Source organism: Salvelinus fontinalis, chromosome 11, assembly GCF_029448725.1.
Source record: "Salvelinus fontinalis isolate EN_2023a chromosome 11, ASM2944872v1, whole genome shotgun sequence".
Taxonomy (NCBI): domain Eukaryota; kingdom Metazoa; phylum Chordata; class Actinopteri; order Salmoniformes; family Salmonidae; genus Salvelinus; species Salvelinus fontinalis.
In genome coordinates this window covers 34,369,734-34,394,209 of record NC_074675.1, presented here as the reverse complement: position 1 = coordinate 34,394,209, position 24,476 = coordinate 34,369,734, and the positions used below count along the sequence as shown (strand labels likewise).

Below are 24,476 nucleotides of genomic sequence, written 5' to 3'. Positions count from 1 at the left end.
TATGTCAGTGTATTATGTCTGTAACAGTGTGTTATGTGAAAATGTGATCGTATTATAACTTGTATTTTAATGTTTAAGGACTCTTGGAAGATTAGTCCAATTCAGGACTAAAAGAGATCTTAATAAAAAATAAAACCTCTCCCTCACCAGGTTCCAACGAGACCCCGTCCAAGTCCATTGGTCAGATGAGACAGTTCCACTCCCACCACAACCTACTGAGTCTGGCCCAGCCCTCCAGTAGCTCCAGAGTCCACCCAGAGGACAGCCAACACCATGCCCAGGAACGGAGGGCTCCGCTGGGCGAAGGTCTGAGCTTCACCATGGGGGCTGCCTCATGCTCCAGCCTGGGAGGACAGGGGGAAAACAGTATCTGGGTGAGGCAGACACCCCAGGAGGAGAAAGAGAAGCCCTCTCCTAGTCATACAAGTCATTTTTGGGACTTCTTCACAGGCAAGGGCTCAGGGTCTGAGACCATGGTATGACAGGATAGAACACTGTGGGGCGGGGGGGGGGGGGCAGGGTGGATTGGGACTAGAAATGGTTGGACTGGCACACCAGGCCTTTGTCTGGTCTGCCCTAATGTCATTTCTGGGTGGCTGGGAGGTGGTTGGACCATGTTGAGGGACACTGGTGTAGAGTAGTGTTCATACTATTCATATGAGTGCAAACCTAGATACACATTGTTGTAACGTGTGAACCTATTTTTTACTATAGAGCCTATATCCCCTCTATCCCTCAACTTTTCCATGATCTCTCGTGATGCTACGCTGAGCTCCATCCAAACAGACAGGAAAAAACATCAGTGGATGTATCCTTTATCTATATTCTGAACCCTCTGTTGGCTAACTGAACACTTAATGTTTTATGCGGCTGAAGACCAAGGAGACGACGGGCAACACTCTGTAAATACATCAGCGTTTTAAACCGTGAAGACTAACGGGCTCGATTCAGTTCGTAAAGTTCTGCGTTGTAGCCCGATTGACATTTAAAGACAACGTTGCCATGCTAGCGGAGACTGCATTCACATTAACCGCTTCATATGCCGGCTCAATCGGGAAATTAATTCAATCCCAAGTGCTTTCTCGAATCTCATATATTTTGGGTTTGAAACATTGGTTGCCATGACAAGGTGACATTTTTCATATGTACAGAAAAGTATATAATCGTTCAATGTGTTTGCGTCATCTTCCTGGTAAAAGGTCACCCCATGGAGGGGGGGGGGGGGGGTGTTTACCACACATTGTTTCTGTCTGGAACTTATCACGCTTCACAGGACTATTTTAATTAACTACCAGGGACAATGTGGCCATAGAGAGCCCATATATTCAATAACTAAAATAACTACATGAGAATTCAATTGGTCTGAGGATTGAGACAACTTCTTAGTCAACCTGTCCCTACCATGTAAATGCAGTATTGTCTGTTTTTTGTATGTATATAAAAAATATGTAGGCTTGTGTGCATCCAGTCTCTGTATTTGTTCTGGACCTTATTGAATTGCAGTATTGATCTTCAACAAAAGACTTGTTCCATGAGGTGCTTGCTATCCTGTAAATATGAACCTCTCTACTTAACTCTTGTACCATTAGATATACAGTATAGACATTTTTTCTTGGCAATACTTTTCTATACTTTGTAAACAAGCAAGCAATATCCCCTCAAGGTGTAGCTAGATTTCAAACTGTCTATTTTCTTACAGGTGTTTCTTGTATCTTGGAATGTATCTATGTACGAGATCTGAATTAAATGTACAATTGTTGCTTCGTTATCCTTTATTGAATCCAGTGGGGGAAAAACCCGTATGGGTAAAACAGATTTAGCAACACAAAATAGGGTTGTTGATTCATAGCTTACTGAAGCAAGAAGAAACTTGTATATCCCTTGTGTAATGTTCTGTATTTTTGGAAGGTCATCTACTTATGGAAAAGACATGGCCGTGTAGAACAGCAGCAACCCCTGATGGACAAAAAGCATCAGCTTTACCAGTACAGTTCTGTAAATGTTCTACTTAGAAAATGTAACAGAACCAGAACCACCACACACAGAGAGAAAGAGACACTTTTTCCATCTTAAACCAGTTATTTATTGGAGAAAGTTTAGACAAACATTCTTCCCCCGCCCCCCCAAAACATACAAATTTTCACTGCATCCGGGCCACGACATCTCACTCTGCACCCCAATAAACACTCCTCCCCTTCTCAAAGTGCACTTCAACTTAAATCACTTTACACATAAGAGCAGTGCCGGGTTCAATTCCTATTACATTCTTGGCGAGTTTAAGAAGTGAAATGAACATCTGTGGACAAATCCCCCATGGCAAGTTCAGTTGACTGGGATTGAAATAAAATTAGGACCAGGGATTTTTCCCGATCAGGAAAAACGTCCTGGTCATAATGGAATATGATCAATCGTATAGACCTCTTATTTCAAGCAAGCAATTAATTATACTCCAATAACAACATCTTTATATTTACACATTTTCAATGTCTCCATCCCAAATGGCACCCTATTCCCGATGTAGTGCACTACCTTTGAACAGCACCCTATTCCCTATATAGTGCACTACTTTTGACGGCCCTGGTCAAAAGTAGTGCACTACATAGGGAATAGGGTGACATTTGGGACACAAACGTTCTCTCAAATATAACCCCAAATAAATCACAACCCCATTCATCTCAGCTGCCTACACAAGAATGGTAGGTCTAAATTAGTAAAATATATATATAAAAAAAGTGATCTAGGAAAAAGTGAATAATACTTCAAAATAAAATAACTTCAGACCCTAGTTTTAATTTGTGTTGTTCCCACCCGTGTCTCCTAAACCATCACTACCCCTCATCAAGTTTATGGAAGTATGGTGGTGTATGCGTCCCAAATGGTGCCCTCCTCCCTATGTAGTACAACACATAGGGAATGGGGTGCCATTTGGGACACAGCCGGTATGTGTCAGTACATACACAGAATTTCTTTAGAAGAAAATGAACAGCCTCCTCTCCATCATCTCTCCTCGTGTCCTTTCCTTCGCCTAAACCGGTCATAGTCATTGGTTGCGTGAGTAACCTTATTAACCGCGGGGACATGCAAAAATAGTTGCTAGCGCATCTTGAAATCGTTGTTCCTACAGATTTTGCTGTTGATTTTGAACGGTTAGAGTGATTACCACCTACAAAGCTGTGCAGGGCTTGTTAGAAGGGTGAGTGATGAATCTGCACAGAATAACCGAGGGAAATTAATTGATTCGCCACAAATGATCTTATAGCATTGTTTGATGATCATCCCTGATATTTTCCTGAACTTTCCAATACATTCCTGATACCTCCAAGTGCCCAAAAATAGAGAGTCAGATAATCAAATAGATTGATGGTCTGTTAATAGTATCTTAAATATCATGTGTAGATCAATTTAATATAATGTACAATTTGACTTTGTGACCACCCCCTACCCCCATTATCTGATTGGAATGCGGTTCGCCCAGCGATTTTGTTTTACTAAAGTGTCTCCCTCTGAAATATTAGTAACTACCAATGATCTACACCGAGGTGAAAAGAACTGGAGTGGTTAAACCAAATACCTAGAAATGGATAGAAAATGTTGCTGTCCCCTACCCAGGTTTTACACATCACTGCAGATGAAGGAAAGGAGACGAGGCGAGGAAGCCACGTTAAGACTATTGATACGCACCCAGGAAGCAAAACGGGACACATTGCAGACCAGTGTAGTTTGTTAGTTACATACGAAGCTGCTAGATATAAACACCATTTCCTGCTGCTAAAAGGTAGACTCAGGGATATGACGTAGGTGCACAAAGCAAACAGCATAGTGGGTCAATTCCCGCAACTAAGAGCGCTGAAGCGCGAGGCTAAACAGCTCAGCGTGAAGCGAACCCATGCACAGTCGCAAATTCTGCGTCCGACTCTGTGGGAGCGATGTCTTGCGTCTCGCTCGTCGCAAATATCGGCAGTGCTGTTCGTGGCAACATCATTTCACTGAGTCTACATTACATGTCCCTCTGTCAGTTAGCCTGAAATGCACACGATGGAAAGCTGGGTGACACCCGTTTCTCTGTACTGTGTCCAGCCATGCGTGTCCTGTGGCGTGTGCTCACGATCACTCACTTGTAACACAAATCAACCCAAGCGTGATAATTGACGCCTCACTTCACTCACCTACTACAGACACACACCAAAAGTTAGGGAGTTCAGAGACGCAGACAGACAGGGAAGACAGAGTGTGCGTCCCAAATGGCACCCTATTCCTTATGTGCCCTGGTGAAAAGTAGTGCACTACAAAATATACAGTGTTCCATTGGGGACTCCCACAGTGAGAGTGAACCCTATAGGCTAGAAGAGTGTACTAGGTAAATTGTCTAGATCGTAATAGCCTAACTTCAATCATTCATGAGTTTAGATCCCCCACAATCCAAACACGTTCTAAGTAGAGTAGCAAGTCACACAATATAACATTTAAAAAAGGGCAATTCCTCCACTTTTCAACCTCATATCTCCAACATCATACTAGTGTCAACATATGCGAAAACAGCGCATTTCCATGATCTCTGGTTAAAAAAACAAGGGGGAAAAATACACTTCTGTGACATCACACGGTAGGATTAAAGTACAAAAACATTTTTTTTCAAAACCTGCAAAGACTTTCTAGCCTCGGTGCTGGTACCAAGTTATCGTTACTCATTGTGTTTATATTCCTCTTCTATCAGGTTCTCCTTTTTCTCCGCTCTGCATTGTCGGAAAACAAGCATGTTACAAATATTTTTGATTTAGCCAGAGGGAGGGTATTTTCTTGCTCCCCACATCACTGCAAATCTCATGAGTTAGGAAATGTATTTCACCTTTATTTAACTAGGCAAGTCATTAAAGAACACATTTTTATTTTCAATGACGGCCTAGGAACAGTGGGTTAACTGCCTTGTTCAGGGGCAGAACGACAGATCTGCACCTTGTCAGCTCGGTTACTAGTCCAACGCCACTAGGCTACCTTGCCGAAATCACAGTTTTAACTTTTAAATGATGTCATTGGGTAGAACTTAACTTTATATTTTTTCCTACAAAATGTAGAAATGCGCATTTTTCACATAGGTAGACAATGGTATTGTGCTGAAGATAATGAAAATGTGGTTGAATTGCCCCTTCAATATCAGTTTAGTTAGGGTTTGCAAAACCAGAATTCCTGGTATTTATTTCTTCTTGATTTCTGCGAATCTTCCAGACGGGATTTTTCCGGAAGACCTTGGAATTTTGGGAAAATTACCGGAGTTCTGCAACTCTACACACAACGTAAAATGTTTCGTTTTAGTCCTTCACCAATGTCAACCTCATATTAGTAATTAGTTAACCCTAAAAACAAGCAGCATGTCTTAGACAGTTAGATTTGAGCTCCCAAAGGAATGGTTTATGCATTAAAAAACAAATTAATATATGGTTGCAGAGTATAGCCTAAAAACACAAAATGGCACTCTATACCCACTAGGGCTCTGGACAAAGGTAGTGCACTATGTAGTGAATAGGGTGCCTAGGTCTCCAACTGGTGGGGTGTGTTTGACTACAGCTGGGCCCTAGTCATAGACTACAGCTGAGTCCCAAGGAGACCTGGTCAAAAATAGCCCAATATTTGTTAGAGAATCGGGTGCCATTAAGGCACAACCTATATATCTAGTACTGGTCAGGATTGGTCAAAACTCCAGGCCCTAAATATGGGCCAACCAATAAGCAGCCAGTTTCGTACTGTACATTTCAAAAACGGCAGACTATCTTACATTCAACTTAATACAGGTCCCACTCTGGGCCTAGCTAACATAAACGCCTCCCGTGTCAGAGCTATGGATCAGGGCCTGTATTCATAAAGCTTCTCAGAGTAAGAGTGCTGATCTAGGATCCGATTTAAAAGGCTAAACTGATCCTAGGTCAGCACTCCTGCTCTGAGACATTTTATGAACAGTGGGCCTTAATCAACTTATCTTTCTGTTGAGAGTACAGGCTCTGTTCCAATACCTACACCAGCGTATTACTTAGAATGTATTGGGACTTGCATACTTGGTATTGTGCTAGAATAGATATTGGGACAAAGCCTTTTGAAAAGAGTGAAGTTAGGTTTATTACCCCAACTGGCAGTGTAGCACATACTTAATATTATAAACCAAACAACCGCTATGTTTGGTTTACTTCTACGGTCAAAAAGAATTAACAGGAAATGCGTGTATACCTCAGGCTCTGATTGGAAGGTTCATATCAGGTGACAGGAAGAGAAGCGAAATGTTGCAGCAGCCAATCGGGTTTATACTGCGTTAAAGACGACACAAAGAGGATGGCTGGGTTATGTCCCAAATGACAGCCTACTCCATATATAGTGCTCTACTTATAGAGTGCAGTACATAGGGAACATGCTGTCATTTGAAGCACAGCCATTGACACCAGTGAGATACTTGCTTGCTTAGGAGACAGATATAAGATAAACATCTGGTTGGCAGGTTATTTGTAGTTGGTGGTGTAGTTTGCTGTCGTTGCCAGAAGGGGAAGTTAGAGAGCATATATGCGTGTGTCCCTTTAAAACAGATGGTAATATAGATGTGCAGATGCTGAAAGCTGCACCATGATATAATAAAACACTGCCAGATCTGGGCCGGTGAGCTGCAAAGGGACCAAACTCAACTCTCCACCCCGCTCTCCAAACTAACAACAACTGGCAACAAAGTATTGAGAACATTCAGGAAATGGCAGATCCACTTTTCACCAATCCCAAAACCTGTTTAGCCCCTCTGAGTGGCACTAAATATGACAAGGACACCAATAATTGATGAAACACCAGTAAAATGGTGCCACATCAGTAACGGCACACCATGTAAGCAGAGAGCTAGCCAAGCTAACACACCATATATTGCTAATCTGCTGTCAGATCCCCAAAAAAGACAATCAGTACGATGATGATGAAACGGAGGAGAGAGGATGACGAAACATAACAATCCCCGGTACCTGCTCTTCGTTCTACGATGTCATATCAACTGATCCGTTGCTCGGGCATCGTTGGCTCCTGTCTGCTGAAGATCCTCCTCCCTGTATCCTCTCGGCGCTCCACAGCTTCCGCTGTAAAGCCTGAATATTTAAAACAGGTGGCGGGCTAGGCAGGGCCTGTGGCTGCCCAAGCCCCTCCCCTCTATGCTGAGTCCCAATCCCAATGGCCCGTTTCAGCCTTGGGCCGCTGCCATTTGCTGGTTCAGTCCCGGGACTGGTAGAACAGGATGTAACCTGACTCAGAGTTCTTAGAAATGTCAGACGTTAGACCGTAGAACTCCTCGATCGCCTGGGCGTCGATTTTCTATAAAGGAGAAGAGTTAAAGGTTAGGCCGAATCTCAAAATGACATCCTACTATTCCCCATATAAAAATCGCAGAACCAAATCGCAAATGTTTGTCTGTCACGACACAAACATATAGCGACAGAGTTCACCATATAGTGTGCTACTTTTGGCCAGAGCCCTATCTTTTTACTGTGTTCTGTGTTACTTGTCATATACATTTTGGAAATCTGTAAGACTATACGGTCTGCGGTACAACAAATGTGGATCCCCTCAGACGAAAGAGAGCATAAATTGGTTGTGCGTCTACCGGTTGTGAGGGTAGAGTAGTGAGGCAACAATGTTTACTTGCAGTCCATTCCAATGTCAGTTTCCAGGAGAAAAAAGGTACTTCTCCCTTTCTCCTGGAAACTGAAATTGGAGTGGATTGCGTGCGAGAGGAGGAAAAGAGGAAGAGAAGAATTTCAAAACAAACCCACAGCAGCCATGTCTACTCTTCTATCCCCTCCCAATCCAAGTTGCCCCTTAGCTACAGATCTAGGATCAGTTTACCTTCTCAAAACCCCAACCTTAACACTAGAACCGCTACAGCAGAAATTTGACTGCTCATGAAATTACAATAATTATTACTGCCATTTTTAAAGTTATGGCCCCCTCCTTCCTTGACTTTTCGTAAATAAGTCTATATAACATATGGTCGTTGCTAGAATCTTAATGTCAATAACAGAACTGGAGTTATAAATCCATTTTAGGAGGGAATGTCATTTTTTTAAATGGTTTTCCCCCGTCGCCCCGACAGTTGAAGCTGCTCAGTTGATAACTGCATTGAAACTTAACCTACATTTTTTTACACATACAGTTTAACAGATTAAATAAATTAACTTAAAGTATGATGGAGGAGAATGTGCGAGTTGATGAGTGGGAGAGCAAACAATGCTAAATGATGTAAACACCAATTGGGAATGAATAAGAGGGAGGTCCATTCTTTTGTATTGATCTGTTCTAATTATAATCTCAAAAATCGCATGTATGCTATTTCTAGGTCCCTATTAAAATCAGTTCTATTTTTTGCCTAATTCCATAATTTTTCTCCCCAAAGTGCTGTTTTTGCCAGGTTTCTGTTTACCATGTTTTTTTTTAGGTTTACGCTCTCTCAAAATAGAAAAACAACCAAATTGGATGTTTTAAGTCCTCAACAACGCTTAAACCACACAAGGAGAACACTTGAGGTCTGGAAAAGAAATTAAGAACTTTTCATTTATGAGTGTAGATATCCTTTAATTTAACTGCACACCAGCAAGAGACTCTTTGATTAGTGGGGTTTCTGTAGCATACATGTGATTGCAGAGTTTGCTAAACAAAATCGCCACTGCATTGACGCAAACAATCCTGATATCAAGTAGGCACTAGCTACTTTGTAGTTAACATTTCAAATTAGAAGGTTTTTAGGAAAGCCTTTCCATTTACCAGAAGACGCTACACAAAGTGCTAGACGAACGCACACACAGAGACCCGGGCATTCCTGCATTGCCTCTAAAGAAAGTTGAAGGAAAATGTCAATCACTGATGCATTTTGTTAATGTCTTATCAAATTTGGGCATATTAATAAAATGTTCTAATAACTTCAATAAATGTCTTTATATTGTTTGAACTCCGCTTTAATGTCTGGATTCCGTGATTCTGTCTACACCGGCCTACTTGGGAGTACACAGCGAGAGCGTGCGTCATTCACAATGGCAGGAAGACTAAGACAAACAGATGCACATGCTGCCGCGTTCAAGTTGCTACAAAATCTGAATGAAAATGAAAACATCTCTGATGACTATTCTTCTGATTCTGATTCTGAGCCTTAGCCTGACCTACACCGCCGAGGCCCAAGTGCAGAAAAACGCGCACTGAACAGCCGTTGATGCCACCACATGAAACTGCGAGGCAGGGACAGAAGAGGGGATGGCACCATTTGGATAGAACAAGCTGGTGACAGTGCTACAGGTTGATTACCACAGAGAGCAAGCCCGACATATCAAGCAAAAAAAATATATATATATAAAAATAAACTACACCAGCATCACACTCACATTTTTTGTTTGTTTGTTTGTTTATGTGACATGGATATGCTCCAACTGATGCCATTGCGTGACAGGAAGACGCTACAGTTGCAAAATTCCGGGAACTATTCCGCAAACCTTCCAACCAGAATTTCGGGAAAAACTAAATTTCCCGGAGATTTGTGAACCTAGTATACACACGAAAGCACGAGTTGACAATAATTTAATAGTTTGGACTGCCGTCAATTCGACATTCCTATTAAATAGAATGCCATTATTGCCTGTGTGCTGATTTTCACTATTTATCAAGCTCACTTGGCGCTTATAATGATGTGTAGGCTACTGACGTTATTATTTGACCGTGCGTCTTGTTGAGCGTGCATCTTGGTGGATGGTTTAGTTTACATTTTGTAGCTGTTACCACATTCCAAGACATATGCCCTTGAATGTGTTTGTGGTTTATAATTTTTTACATAGCCTACAGTACCAAACGAATGAAAACACTATTGTGTTCATATTTTCAAGCACGGTGGTGGATGCATTACGTTATGGGTATGCTTGTCATCTGCAAGGACTAGGGAGTTTTTGGGGATAAAAAGAAACAGAACGGAGCTAACCACAGACAAAATCCTAGAGGAAAACCTGGTTTAGTCTGCTTTCCAACAGACACATTCACCTTTCAGCAGGACAATAACCTAAAAACACAAGGCCAAATCTATACTGGAGTTGCTTACCAAGACGACTTTGAATGGCCTAATTACAGTTGACTTAATCAAATCATCTTGAAAATGGCTGTCTATCAATGATCACAACCAACTTGACAAAGCTTGAAGAATTTTTAAAAGAATAACGGACAATTATTGTACAATGCAGGTAGGGCTGGGGGAAATGGCATAGAAATCTACGTTTTTTGGGGCGATTCACTAATATATATATATACACATACTGCTCATGCTACCACTAGAGTGAGAGCACCGCCAGCATTCAAAAGTGACCAAAACATCAGCCAGGAAGCATAGGAACTGAGAAGTGGTCTGTGGTCATCACCTGCAGAATCACTCCTTTTTTGGGGGCGTCTTGCTAATTGCCTATAATTTCCACCTTTTGTCTATTCCATTTGCACAACAGCATGTGAAATTTATTGTCAATCAGTGTTGCTTCCTAAGTGGACAGTTTGATTTCACAGAAGTGTGATTGACTTGGAGTTACATTGTGTTGTTTAAGTGTTCCCTTTATTTTTTTGAGCAGTATATATATATATATATATATATATATATATATATATATATATATATATATTACACACACACACACAAAAAACTATGTGGACAACCCTTCAAATTAGTGGATTCGGCTATTTCAGCCACACCCGTTGCCGACAGGTGTATGAAAGAGCACACAATCTCCATAGACAAGCATTGGCGGAAGAAGAGCCTTACTGAAGAGCTTGGTGACTTTCAACATGGCACCGTCATAGGGTGCCACCTTCCCAACAAGTCAGTTTGTCAAATTTGCTGCTCATAAGTGTGGAACTGAGAAAAATGTATTTTATTTACCTTGGTTTCACAGTAACTTAATGCAGTTACTGCTAACATGACGTCCATTTTCTCCAAAACACAATAGAGGCAGGATACATGTATTTAATGTAGCAAAAATGACATAGCGCACTTTTGACCAAATTATTAGTTACTGCCTTTTTGCTTGATAGGGTAGTATACCCTATAACACTATAGTGGGGTGGTAGATGCCTACCTAGTCTCCCCTAGGGCTCACATCAGGTTCCCACATGGTACATACACCATAGGCATACATAATTCAACAAGCTCAGACATATCCACAAAATAGTTAGACAGATCCAGCTCAGAGGCCCAGCTCATGGGCTACATCAGATTTTTATTTACACCGCACAAAAATCTAAAAATGCAACATGTAAAGTGTTGGTCCCATGATTCATGAAATAAAAGATCCCAGAAATGTTCCATATGCACAAAAAGCTTATTTCTCTTAGATTTTGTGCACACAATTGTTTACATCCCTGTTAGTGAGCATTTCTCCTTTGCCAAGATAATCCATCCACCGGTGTGGCATATCAAGAAGCTGATTAAAACAGCATGCTCATTACACAGGTGCATCTTGTGCTAGGGACAATAAAAGGCCACTCTAAAATGTGCAGATGTCTCAAGTTGAGAGAGGGTACAATTGACATGTGGACCGCAGGAATGTTGAGAGCTGTTGCCAGAGAAGTGAATGTTCATTTCTCTACCATAAGCTGCCTCCAACGTTGTTTAAGAGAATTTGTCAGTACGTCCAACCGGCCTCACAATCGCAGACCACATGTAACCAAGGCAGCCCAAGACCTCCACATCCAGATTCTTCACCTGCGGGATCGTCTGAGACAAGCCACCCAAACAGCTGATTAAACTGAGAAGTGTTTCTCTCCGTAATAAAGCCTTTTTGGGGGGAAAAAACTAATTCTGATTGACTGGGCCTGGCTCCCAAGTGGGTGCACCTATGCCTTCCCAGGCTCACCCATGGCTGCGACCCTGCACAGTCATGTGAAATCCATTGATTAGTGGTCTAATAAATGTATTTCAATTGACTGATTACCTTCTATGAACTGTAACTCGGTAAAATTGGTGAAATTGTTGCATGTTGCGTTTATATATACTTTTCAGTATAGAAAGGAAAATTAACGTGCTTATGCGAGAAATGTTCGTGCATCAAATCGTATCACATCGGTTCATTCTCCAATCAAATCAAATCGTTTCAAAGTAAAACATTACGTTCCTATATCATATCGGAGCCGATGTATCTAGATACGTATCAAATAGTCTTGAAAGGGAAAGATGCACATCCCCAATTAAATGTATTAATTATACTGTTAGAGTGTTGCAGTCAGAATGATTCGCTTGAAGGGGCTCCCTCGAGGCCCAGCAGTTCTAGTGTTATAGGGATAATTTGCCATTTTGGCAATTTTTCTACTTACCCAGAGTCAGATTATCTCATGGATACCCTTTTAATGTCTCCACGTGCAGTTTCAAGGTAGTTTCTGGAGCCATTGTACCTAGTATAAGCTCATGACTGGACATCTAGACTGACTATGGGTAAGTAGAAAAAAGGGCTTAACTGCCAAAACGTCTAACTATCCCTTTAACCATTAGACGGTAAACCCACAGCTGATCTGAGACCAGTGTCTTTCCAAGCCCAGTGGAAACGTCAACACTCAGCCAGGTTCTGCTCATCCACCAGATGTTACAATGGGACTCTTTCCATAGCGGAAAAACCCTAGACACTGATCAAAGATCAGTTTTGCATTGTTCCACTCTAATGGTTACACTGGGTAAACTGAGTGTATGCTGATTCTAGGTCTGTGCCTATGGAAAGTGTCTACCTGGAGTGGAAAAAGCAGGCCCCTCGATTGCTATAACATACCTCTACACTGTGGGTACATTTGAAACAGAGCCACGTCTAATAATAATAAAGAACATAACATAACATAGTCTACTGTGTGGACCCATTCCCCGAATGTGATCTGGACTGAAAACATTTCAGACGCAGTAGGCCTACTTGACTTTCAAGTATTTCATAGTGTGTGCTATGCCATGTTTACATGCATTCTTATTTCCTGAGAAAAGCAGGTTGATTATGGGGAGTGTGAGAGAGAGAGAGAGAGGACAGAGAAAGCTAGACTACCATACACGGACAGAAAGATCTCCCCCCTTCGGCTCATCCTACTAACTTATCTAAAACTGGTATTTCCAGTCCGTCTCCCGCTCCCTATTCATAAAGATAACACATTATTAACACAGCCACCTGGAGCTATCTGGGTCGACCGAAGCGGAGCGAGGGATGGAATTCCAGACAACATTGGAAGCGAGTAGGGATCAGACCTGGGTTCAAATACTTTTAGCGTTTGCTCTAGTCTGCCTGGAGTGCCAGATGGTTGGTGTTTACACTCCTTCAGAGTATTCTATTGGTTATATTGTGCCAGGCAAGTTCAATTAAGCACAGATACAAATATTTAAAATGATTGCAAATCATATTTGAACCCAGGTCTGGTATGTAGTAGGGGGATGGACTGGAATGCGGCTTGGAATAGGTCTCTGATGGGTCTCTATGAATGAGTGAGTAGAATCAAACTAACAGTTTATACCATAAAAATAGATGGTGTCATTTGTTGACAACAGGTCGTTATTGGAGGCGCCGTTGGAGACATTTATTGGGAATTTGCGAGTACCTACAGTTAATTTAGCCTTTCTGTTTTGCCCGTCTCCAGCTTTCATACCGTAATGCCATTAAAAACTGTCTTTGAAAATACAGCTGGCGTGTTTGAGGGTCCCATGAACCACAGCCAATCCGCATCTCACTCTTCTCTTTGAACATACGGAATATACTCATTGAAGGAAAACAACCCTTAGAATATAAAGAGATAAGAGTTATCACTAGAAAATAATATAGAGTATAGACAAGCTCTCCTTACCTCTACTATGTCGTCATCAAACAAGAGCCAGAATCCATGACTCTTCACTATGGTGATGTAATGACCACGGTTTGGACCACTGGAGAGAGAGGAACATAGACATACACGTTATAGACAGGAGGTACAACTAAAAGTCTATGCTGAGCAGGAGAGAAGAGAGATGGACAGAAACAGAGAACTATTGAAAAGGTGACAGACAAGGGAAGAGCGAGAGAGAAACAATCTAAAATCAGACACACACACAGATCTGGCACAATCTGAGCGAGCGACCACACAGTCTCTCTCTCTCCCTTTACCTTCCACAGTGGACGACCACGGCGACCAGGTCGTACATGCGGTCGGGGTTGGTGGCGTCTCCTGAGGTGTTGAAGAGGCGGAGCTCCAGGGGGAAGACGACGCGATAGGACAACTTGGTGTAGCGATGCAACTGGTCCATGTACTTAAACCTCTTCAGGTGTAACGCCAGGATCATAGGGAGCTTCTTCACACGCATCCTAATAATAATAAAGAACATAATAATATATGATATGGAGAGGGAAGGCGTAGGGTTAAAGATCCAACGCAGCCGTTTTTTAATCTCAATAACAAATCACTTCCTGGGTAAAATAAAATTAGCTTTTATAGGCAGAGAGGTTTGGAACACTTAAGCAATAAAGGCACAAGAGGCAGTGCTGTATCATGAACACAGTCAAAGGTAAAAGGCATTGTTCGGCCCGAAGCGACAGCGTCATTTACTTGGATATGTCCATGATCATGATGTCGATGTGTGATTTTGCCTGGCTCCATTTTTTTTTTGTCTCATCTTGTCTGGGGACCATTCAATCTCCATGTATGGTACAGAGATGAACACTCAAAAGTGAAGCATCGTTTCCGAGTCTAGACAGGGAGACTTATATTAACCTCGCTGTACCAAACTAAATGCAGGGATGGAAGCAAGGGGAAATAATGTGTGATAAACACAAGAGATGGTTCAGACAGCAACATGAGATTCTTATGGCGGCGGAGTGATCATTTTCAGATGGAACTGTTAGCAGGCATAGCGTGCCTGTGACGGCCAATAGAGCACGGCTTGGAACGCTGCTTGTCCAATCAGCATCCAAACAATGGGTTGTATAATCTTTCTTATTGGTCTGTTAACTAATTTACCACATGGTGATGTCAACATGGAATGGAAAAACTCCCTCTCACCAAAACAGGCTGAAATTTCAGGAGGACTTTTTCGAACAGCTCTTAAACTAAAAAGGGCATTATTATAACTTTCACAAAGTATTATTCCAACCTCAGTGGGGAAACATTAAAACACAAGAAATCATGTTTTTTTTTTTGACTGCACTGGGCCTTTAATGTTAGTATTTAAACCTCTTTAGGTGTATCACCGGCAAGCTTCGATCCTGTCTACTAATCACCTACTTACTGTATGTTTGCGCCAACTGCCATTTAAATGCACTTTTTGGCCACGTTTTTCCACAGAGACCAGCCAGCTCACCTTTTCTGTGCCTCCTGTTTACTCCGACACTGTTCACAGTAGTACTTGTATTCACTACATAGTGTCTCAGTGTTGCTGAAACCCCTGTGGAGAGAAAAGAAGACGCACACACACAGATGAGTTCTGGAGCATCCACAAAGTGATGTCCTTTGGCATATGTATATCAGGCATATCCTGGAGCAAGACTTGGACTTTCATAACGCTTCCTCCTATTTGGGCCTACTGAACTCTTCAGTTTTTCCTCCATTCATTAATTTATATTTTACCCTCTATCCCTTTCTCCATCCCCACAGTGGCTCTCTCTCTCTGGCAGTACACACACACCTACCTAAGACAGTGCGTGATGGAGGTGTTCTGCTCCACGTCGACAGACAGGTCCAGGAAGTCCTCATCTTTACTGCTCACCTGGACAAGCACAACATTGGTGACATCTACCTCTGTTTAAACACTGTTCAGTAATAGGAAACTGGCATAAATTACAGCTCCTGGCCCCATTCCTCTCCTTCATTTAAAAAACAATGACAGTCTCCATTTTGAATCTCCCCTTACCATTACAATAGTGTCGAGAAACTAGCACAGCCCGGCATCCATTACTGCTCTCAGGCCTATTCATCAACCCATTAACAGTCTCCATCTTGGATCTCCCTCCACTTACAGCTTCACAGTTGAGGCAACGCGTCTCATTGGTCAGGGTTCCCTGGAAGATCTCATGGACCCAGGTCTGCTGTATCTTCTCCCCTTCCTCTCCCTCTCCTCCTCCTGTCCCGCTGCTCCCCCCACCTCCTCCGTTCTGCACCAGTTTTCCGTTCTGCTGTCGCTCCTGGCCCTTCTCCTCCTGGAGCAGGTCAGCGATAGTGTTGAGGAGGTAGTTGAGGAACTCATGGGCATCTTGCTGCATGTAGTTGTCAAACAGCTCTGGAGAGAGAAGAGGATAGAGAAAGAGGGGATGAAGGAAGAGTAATGAGCTGTCTAAAGTTGCTACATTTTCTCCAATCTCCATCTATCCTTTCTTTTTCAGGAGCGAGATTAACTTTTCTTTCTCTTTTGCACCCCTCCCATCCTTCTCACCATTCTCCTTCCTCAGACGGGAGATGAACTTCTTAGGAGGGATGACGCCGACCTTCTTCTTTTGTGTAGCGATGCTGTTGAACAGGACATGTTGCCATGAGTTGAAGAAAATTGTAACAAAGTTTCAATTGTAACTCCCCCCCCCCCACCCCCATTTCTGATCTATTTTTGGTTCCAAGAACCATTTCATGTTTTCATGTGCACATTCTCTCCCCTTTACCTGTTGAAGAGGTCAGACAGACAGGTGAGCAGGGACTCTTTACGTCTGGGCTGGACCTTGTAGGCCAAGACCTTTTCCCTAAAAGGACGGCAGAAGTAGAGGGCCTGCAGCACAGAGTTACAGTAGCAGGTGTTTCCAAACTAGAGAAGAGGAGAGAGGGAGGAGACGAAAGGAGAGGAGAGAGAGGTAGAAGTGTGAGAGCATTTGATAAATCTTGTGTTATGATAGTTGGAAAAAAGGTAATTCAATCTTAATTCAAAAGCAAACACACTAACACTAAAATCCATGGTACTGTAGCTATGGTTATATATTGTGTTTGTGCAGGTGCATGCTGGGAAACTTACAGTTGAAGTCGGAAGTTTACATACACTTATGTTGGAGTCATTAAAACTCGTTTTTCAACCACTCCACAAATTTATTGTTAACAAACTATAGTTTTGGCAAGTCAGTTAGGACATCTACTTTGTGCACGACACAAGTAATTTTTCCAGCAATTGTTTACAGGCAGATTATTTCACTGTATCACAATTCCAATGGATCAGAAGTTTACATACACTAGGTTGAAGGTGCCTCTAGAGCTAGGGGACAGAAATTTTATGTTTGGAAAAATATCGTTCCCATTGTAAGCTGCCTATTTCTCAGGTCCAGATGCTAGAATATGCATATAATTGACAGCGTAGGATAGAAAACACTCTAAAGTTTCCAAAACTGTCAAAAATATTGTCTGTGAGTATAACAGAACTGATTTTGCAGGTGAAAACCTGAGGAAATCCAACCCGGAAGTGACTCTTATTTTGAAAAATCCCTGTTCCATTGCCTGCCTTTTCTCGATTTAAAGGGATATCAACCAGATTCCTTTTCCTGTGGCTTCCTCAGGGTGTGAACAGTCTTTAGACATAGTTTCAAGCTTTTATTTTGAAAAATGAGTGAGATTTATCAAAACGCGTCAGTGGATACACGGATGTCCCTCCATTAGTTGATGCGCTCGACACTGTTTGCTCGACATTTTCTTTCTCTCCAGTATTGAATAGTTTACAGTCCGGTTGAAATATTATCATTTATTGATGTTAAAAACAACCTGAGGATTGATTATTAAAAACGTTTGACATGTTTCTACGAACTTTACGGATACTCTTTGGAATTTTCGTCAAGCCTTGATGACCTGTCTAAGGCTGTGGAATACTGAACCTAACGTGCCAAACAAATGGAGGTTTTTGAATATAAAAATAATCTTTATCGAACAAAAGGAACATTTATTGTGTAACTGGGAGTCTCGTGAGTGCAAACATCCGAAGATCAAAGGTAAGCGATTAATTGTATTGCTTTTGTGGCTTTCGTGACTAATCTACACTCCTGCTAGGTGTTCTTAATGTTATGCTTAGTGATCGATAAACTCACACAAACGCTTGGATTGCTTTCGCTGTAAAGCATATTTTCAAAATCTGACACAACAGGTGGATTAACAACAAGCTAAGCTGTGTTTTGCTATATTGCACTTGTGATTTCATGAATATAAATATTTTTTGCAAATTTTTATTTATTTGGCGCTCTGCAATTTAGCAGTTGTTGATGAAAATGATCCCGCTAAAGGGATGGAAATTCCAGAAAATTATGTCATGGCTTTAGAAGCTTCTGATAGGCTAATTGACATAATTTGAGTCAATTGGAGGTGTACATGTATTTCAAGGTCTCCCTTCAAACTCAGTGCCTCTTTTCTTGACGTCATGGGAAAATCAAAAGAAATCAAGACCAAGACCTGGGAAAAAAGTTGTAGACCTCCACAAGTCTGGCTCATCCTTGGGAGCAATTTCCAAACGTCTGAAGGTACAATGTTCATCTATACAAACAATAGTACGCAAGTATAAACACCATGGGACCACGCAGCCTTTTTACATTTACATTTAAGTCATTTAGCAGACGCTCTTATCCAGAGCTGCCTTCATACCACTCAGGAAGGAGATGCTTTCTGTCTCCTAGAGATGAGCGTACTTGTGCGAAAAGTGCAAATCAATCCCAGAACAGCAGCAAAGGACCTTGTGAAGATGCTGGAGGTAGCAGGTACAAAAGTATCTATATCCACAGTAAAACAAGTCCTATATCGACATAACCTGAAACGCCGCTAGGCAAGGAAGAAGCCACTGCTCCAAAACCGCCATAAAAAAGCCAGACTACGGTTTACAACTGCACATGGGGACAAAGATGGTACTTTTGAGCAATGGCCTCTGGTCTGAGGAAACAAAAATAGAACTGTTTGGCCATACTGACCATTGTTATGTTTGGAGGGAAAAGGGGGAGTCTTACAAGCTGAAGAACAACATCCCAACCGTGAAGCACGGGGGTGGCAGCATCATGTTGTGGGGGTGCTTTGCTGCAGGAGGGACTGGTGCACTTCACAAAATAGATGGCATCATGAGGGAGGAAAAGTGTGGATATATTGAAGCAACATCTCAAGACATCAGTCAGGAAGTTAAAGCTTGGTCGCAAATGGGTCTTCCAAATGGACAATGACCCCAAGCATTCAAGCAAGGATGCCTACAAACCTGACTCAGTTACACCGGCTCTGTCAGGAGGAATGGGCCAAAATTCACCCAACATTGTTGGAAGCTTGTGGAAGGCTACCCAAAACATTTGACCCGAGTTAAACAATTTAAAGGCAACGCAACCAAATACTAATTGAGTATATGTAAACTTCTGACCCACTGGGAATGTGATGAAATAAATAAATGCTGAAATAAATCACTCTACTATTACTCTAACATTTCACATTTCACATAAAATAAAGTGGTGATCCTAACTGACCTAAGACAGGGAATTTTTACTAGAATTAAAATGTCAGGAATTGTGAAAAAATGAGTTTAACTGTATTTGGCTAAGGTGTATGTAAACTTCCGACTTCAACTGTACATTGACCAACAGCTATGGTTTATATTGTTGTGTTGGTACTTACGTTGACCAATCCAAAGTAGTGTTCATTAACTGGAAACTGTTCCGGTCCAATCTCCTTCTCCAAAGCTGAGGCATTGGCGCCCTGGAAAGTAAAGTACTGCATTTACATAGTGTCTGCTAATAGACAATCTATTGTCCAGTGACTTACAAATCAGTAAGAGTCAAAGGGAGTGCATACCATCAGCCATGTATTCTAGCCAAGAGTGCCAATAATATCCACACTAGAATACTTTTTAGTATGCTCTAATAACTTTTCATGTAGTATGAATATTGGGATATAGCCTAGTTAGATTGGCTATTGGCCTGCCCTCACTATTTCGTATGCTTGGATACTAGCATATCATGTAGTAGGTCTACTAGTATTAATATTGTGATATAGCCTAGTTAGATTGACTGAAGGCCTGCCCAACACACTGCTTGGACTGTATCCCCACCAATCCCATTTGACCCCTAGGTCTGGTACGTATCGTTATGTAATGATTTTACACGGTATCGAGTGCACCGTCTGCCTGAGACCTGTCCAGTATCATCTTGGGACAGAAGGCGTGGTCCTCCTAATCCTTATCCATGATTACACATTTATGAATTCATTATGGTGCTCTGTCATCATATAACAATTACCACTGCTGACTGAAATAACTAAAAAAGGTGTGTGTCTCATATGTGTGATGTTTCCATACGATACAACTGATCTACAAGATGCAGACAGAAGATGCCGGTGAACTGACTAGCTTACCCCTGTGAATGAAAACCAAAGGTTATGAATATGACTAGCAGTAGCAGGGCTTAAACACACTCAGCACACTGTTAATTTAAAAAAAGGCTGCTTGAAAGATTTCTCCCTGACATCTGGGGTGCATTCATTACGTCTTGCAAACCGAGTATAAATTGAAAGAAACGGGGAGGAACTAATGATGTATATATGCACATCACTGGGAGAGAACTAACTGAATTTGTCCAATAGAAACTCGCAAAATGTTCTCTGTTTGGAGTAAAAGGCCTCTGTTGCAAAAGGTTGTGCAACAGACAAAATGCTTTGTTACAGAATCGCCGTAATGAATACACCCTTGCCATTCATCTCAACTAGCTGTTGGTCTGATACAGCTTAGTGCAGCGGCAGAGGAATGAAATGCGTGTTCAAAATTAATCTGTCACCGGATAATGCACTTCTTTATCAGCGACTGGTAGGCGAGTAGATAACCTGTCACTTGTCAATGTGGGGATCCGTGAGAGTAAGATTATGTCACACAGGGTGGCACTTCCCCTGGCATCTTTTATGTTTTGGCAGAGGGACAGGTGAGGAAATTGGTTGAGTTGCATTTCAGGTGGAGCATCTCTCCAGGAATTATTGAATGACACAGCCAGCGTTCTTTCAATCCATAGAATTCAGTTACTGCTGATAGCTACATAACAAACCAATGAAGCCCAAGCTAACGTTAGCTAGCTAACAAGCACTGACCTCTGCAACGGATTTCACATTTCATTGCTGCCTTGAGGTATATGAAAACGATACATATAGAGCGAGATTAGCAGAACACAGCTAACTCACTATGTAGGTAGCTAACTTGCCAGATAATTGTTGCTGGCAAGCATCTATTCAGTAACATTAGCTGGCTAATATTTTAGTTACCTTAATGTAACTAGCTAGTTGAAGTTTAAAGGTTGACCAATATGATTTCGCTAGATAATGTTAGTAACATAAAACACTTTATCAAATAAAACGCCTAAGACGACGGAGAAAGCAACATAACTACCTAAGTTAGTTAGCTTGACAAGTAACGCCAAATTTAGCTAACTCTGTCAACACTTTGTGGTATTGATAAAACTAGCATTAGCTTGTGGCTAGGCTAACGTTAAATGCTAACTAGTTAGCTGGCTCTTATTTGCTAACTAGCTAAAGTTAGCTATCCCTGTTGATCCACCTATATCTAAAGACCGTGCAGTCTAGTGATACTTTGACTTCTTGAAACCCAACAACTAAACGCATCAATAACAGCCACCTATGTTTGCTTCTCTAGAGAGATGTGCCTAGCTAGCTAACCAACTTTCTGGAAAACCTCAGTCATGTCCTGTTCGACAGGTTAGCTAGCATTAGCCAACTAGCTAGTCGCATAGAAAATAACGGATTTTAAACAGAAAAAATACCGTACCATCGTACAAATCGAGGCGATCTTTCGGACTGTCATCAGTATTTCCATCCGTCTGTCGCCATATTGGACCGAACCCCAATTTGAAAACGTTGACAGCCGCTGCGGCTGTTGGAGTTCAGGGGAGACCTTTTGCACCGTCCAGTTTGGGGATGAGGGAGTGTTGATGCACGGCTCTGACGCTGCACTGTTTCCTCTCAGGCCAGCTTCATGGCGAGAACGAGGCTCGCAGATAAAGTACACGCGCACACACGTTTGTGCACTGGGTGGATTATAATTGACTGGTCGTTGCGCAGATAATAAATCAAAGCAGGCTAAATCGTAGCCTATGCAACTCACTCTCAGGATGTTTAATAGATCAGTCATGCAAGAATGCAGTTCCAAGAATGCATGGTCACAGAGAGGCAAAACCGTAAAATACGTGGAACTGTCTTGGTTGAACTAAATTAGGGACAGATTACAATTTATTCGGGGGGAGAAGTGATCCAAAACAGGGGAGAGTTGTCAGACTTGTTTATTTGCTTTGAGGAGGGTTGTGCCTTTTTGGGGGGAGCACAGGGGAGGGTTGTGCCTATTTTTTTCCTGGTTAACATTTGCTCTTTTGCAGGTTTTACTACAGCATTTCTTCCATCCTAGCCACATTTTCTCACCTGCTTGCATGCGCCACCCCTTTGGTACTTCCCTCATGCACTACTCTTTTCTGTGTGCAAATTTTTACTACAGGTCAGTATAATCTACCAGTCTAAGGTCTATCCTGCCCTCTATCCGCCATTCATAGTGACAATAGGCTGACTAGCAATCATACCACACATAAAAGCATTCAAAGCTGCATCAATTTGAATCGATAAGAACCAATAGGAATAGCTGATAGGCAGCAGACAGGCCAGGTGCATCATTGTGCATGAAAGAGCAGTGAAGACATGTAACACACAGCTCCCCTATTGATCTCGTTTGGAAACAATACAATTATCCTACCTAGACTATGATAGTAGTATACAACACCACAATACAATGAATAATTGCGTTATTGATTCAAGTGAGTACAACATTCTACTCTAGGCTGCAGTGAAAATGTCATTTGAATAATGGCGCAAAAGTTGTGTGATTTGTCTGTTTAATTCGATTTGGATCAATTGTGGGACTAGTCTCAAACGTTTATAAGGTTCTAGAAAGGCACTATAGCAGGCCAGTAAGACTGTATTTTTACTTCTGATACTGAAGTAAAAGTATCAGAAGAATCACTGTCTGTTTCAGATCATCATTATCCCAAGTCCTCCCATAGTAATGTGCCACATATGCTCCTGGCAGGCACAGTTATTCAGGAAAGCTTAACATGTGCTCTGCCTCCTCTCCAATTCAAATGGCTATTCCTCGCGCACCGAGAACCTAATGCTTTAATATAGCCTAAATATTTGTCATTTAACTTTTAAAATGTATTACCTTTTATGTGACATGAACACAACCAGTCACGGTGTTTTAATCTGATTAGGCTACTTCAAAAGTCTCCTGTAGGCATACGCACGTTCGTTCAAAAAATGACTTCAGCATCCTCATAATGTCTTGACATTAACCAGGTTTCCATCCAACCTTTTTATGCAGTAAAGAAACCTACGTGTCGGATAGAAAATGTCAAGACATCATGAAAAAGCATGAAATTTATTAGGCTACAGATGAAATAAATGATGATGAACTTCAGAGGGTGGTGAAAGTGCGCAGTGATGAGGTTGATGCTCCTTTCAATTGGTCTTATTCTGGTGACATGATGATCGATGCTTGGCTGCCATTTGACAATTAAAAATAATCTAGCAATTTTGTCCATAATAATCTCATCATGTAGTAGGCTATACCTGCACTGTATCTGCAAGCTGTTGGCTAGAGCACACGTGCCAAGACCTGTCACGCCTTGGCCATACAGAGGTTTTTATTCTCTATTTTGGTTAGGCCAGGGTGTGACTAGGGTGGGCATTCTAGTTTCTTTATTTCTATGCTGTCTATCGTTATCTCTGATTGAGAATCATACTTAGGTAGCTCTTTTTTCCACCTGTGTTTGTTGGAAGTTAACTTTGTTTAGGGCACTTTGCCTTTGAGCTTCACGGTTTGTTTTTGTAGTGCTTATTGTTTTTGTTTGGCGTCATTTTGATTTAATAAAGAAAATGTACGCTCACCACGCTGCACCTTGGTCCTCTCCTTTAAACGGCCGTGGCAATACCAGAGTGGGCACATTCACTAAACCTATGCAACATTTTTTTTGTAACAAAACCAAAACTCTGATTGGGAGCACAACTCTGATTAGAAAATGCTCCAGGGTTTCCCTTAGTAATTCTGGCTTTTGGCTGATAAAAAAATGAAAAGCCAATAGATAAAAGTGTAGTGGGCCAAATTGTCCATGAGAGGCTGTCTAAAATATGTTTTAATATTGTAGTGGAAGATGAGAAGTTTGGTCAGGCCAAATGCAGGCTACTGTGCAACTCCCTATTCAGGAAGGATGCAATTTTGAAACTTACATTTATTTATCATTTTTTTAGCATTATTTTTACTGTATATAATTGTTATTATTGTAAGCCTATTTATTAATTGAAACCAGTTTAAATATGCAAAACCGGTTTTGTTTAATTTTGTTTAGACATTTTCATTGGCTAAATTACATTTCTTCTGTCTTTTTAATTGTGTGCTCCATGCTTAGTTTAAAAGGTTTATAGGTTTTAAGTAGGTCTGTTGTAAAATAAATAACATTAGCCTATTTCTGTCATTTGTTGGGTATGGTAGGCACTTGCCT

General features: G+C 41.5%; 2 protein-coding genes across 3 annotated transcripts in view; one reads left to right on the top strand and one right to left on the bottom strand.

Moving 5' to 3' along the window:
- Positions 1-518, top strand: part of arhgap36 (Rho GTPase activating protein 36) — a 94,580-nt gene extending 94,062 nt beyond the window's left edge. For both annotated transcript variants that reach the window (XM_055938519.1, XM_055938518.1), the window contains exon 13: positions 151-518. In XM_055938519.1, the coding sequence (XP_055794494.1) occupies positions 151-482 (332 nt within the window). In that variant the 3' untranslated portion in view covers positions 483-518. The remainder of the gene's footprint in view (positions 1-150) is intronic.
- A 1,541-nt stretch (positions 519-2,059) lies between these two features.
- On the bottom strand, positions 2,060-21,984 carry usp12b (ubiquitin specific peptidase 12b). The gene is made up of 10 exons (XM_055938520.1): positions 21,704-21,984; positions 19,555-19,635; positions 16,608-16,747; positions 16,388-16,461; positions 15,975-16,234; positions 15,648-15,724; positions 15,320-15,403; positions 14,130-14,327; positions 13,834-13,912; positions 2,060-7,326 (listed from the first exon to the last, which is right to left on the bottom strand). Exons 1-10 carry the CDS (start codon positions 21,749-21,751, stop codon positions 7,225-7,227), a joined length of 1,143 nt encoding a protein of 380 aa, XP_055794495.1. The 5' UTR covers positions 21,752-21,984; the 3' UTR covers positions 2,060-7,224.
- Between the last annotated feature and the right edge of the window lie 2,492 nt (positions 21,985-24,476).

Coding starts and splice junctions, on each gene's coding strand:
- usp12b (XM_055938520.1), bottom strand. CDS start 21,751: ATGGAAATACTGATGACAGTCCGAAAGATCGCCTCGATTTGTACGATG. Junction 19,636..21,703: donor TCGCCTCGATTTGTACGATG/GTACGGTATTTT, acceptor TTTACTTTCCAG/GGCGCCAATGCCTCAGCTTT. Junction 13,913..14,129: donor GTGGTCGTCCACTGTGGAAG/GTAAAGGGAGAG, acceptor CTCTCTCTCCAG/TGGTCCAAACCGTGGTCATT.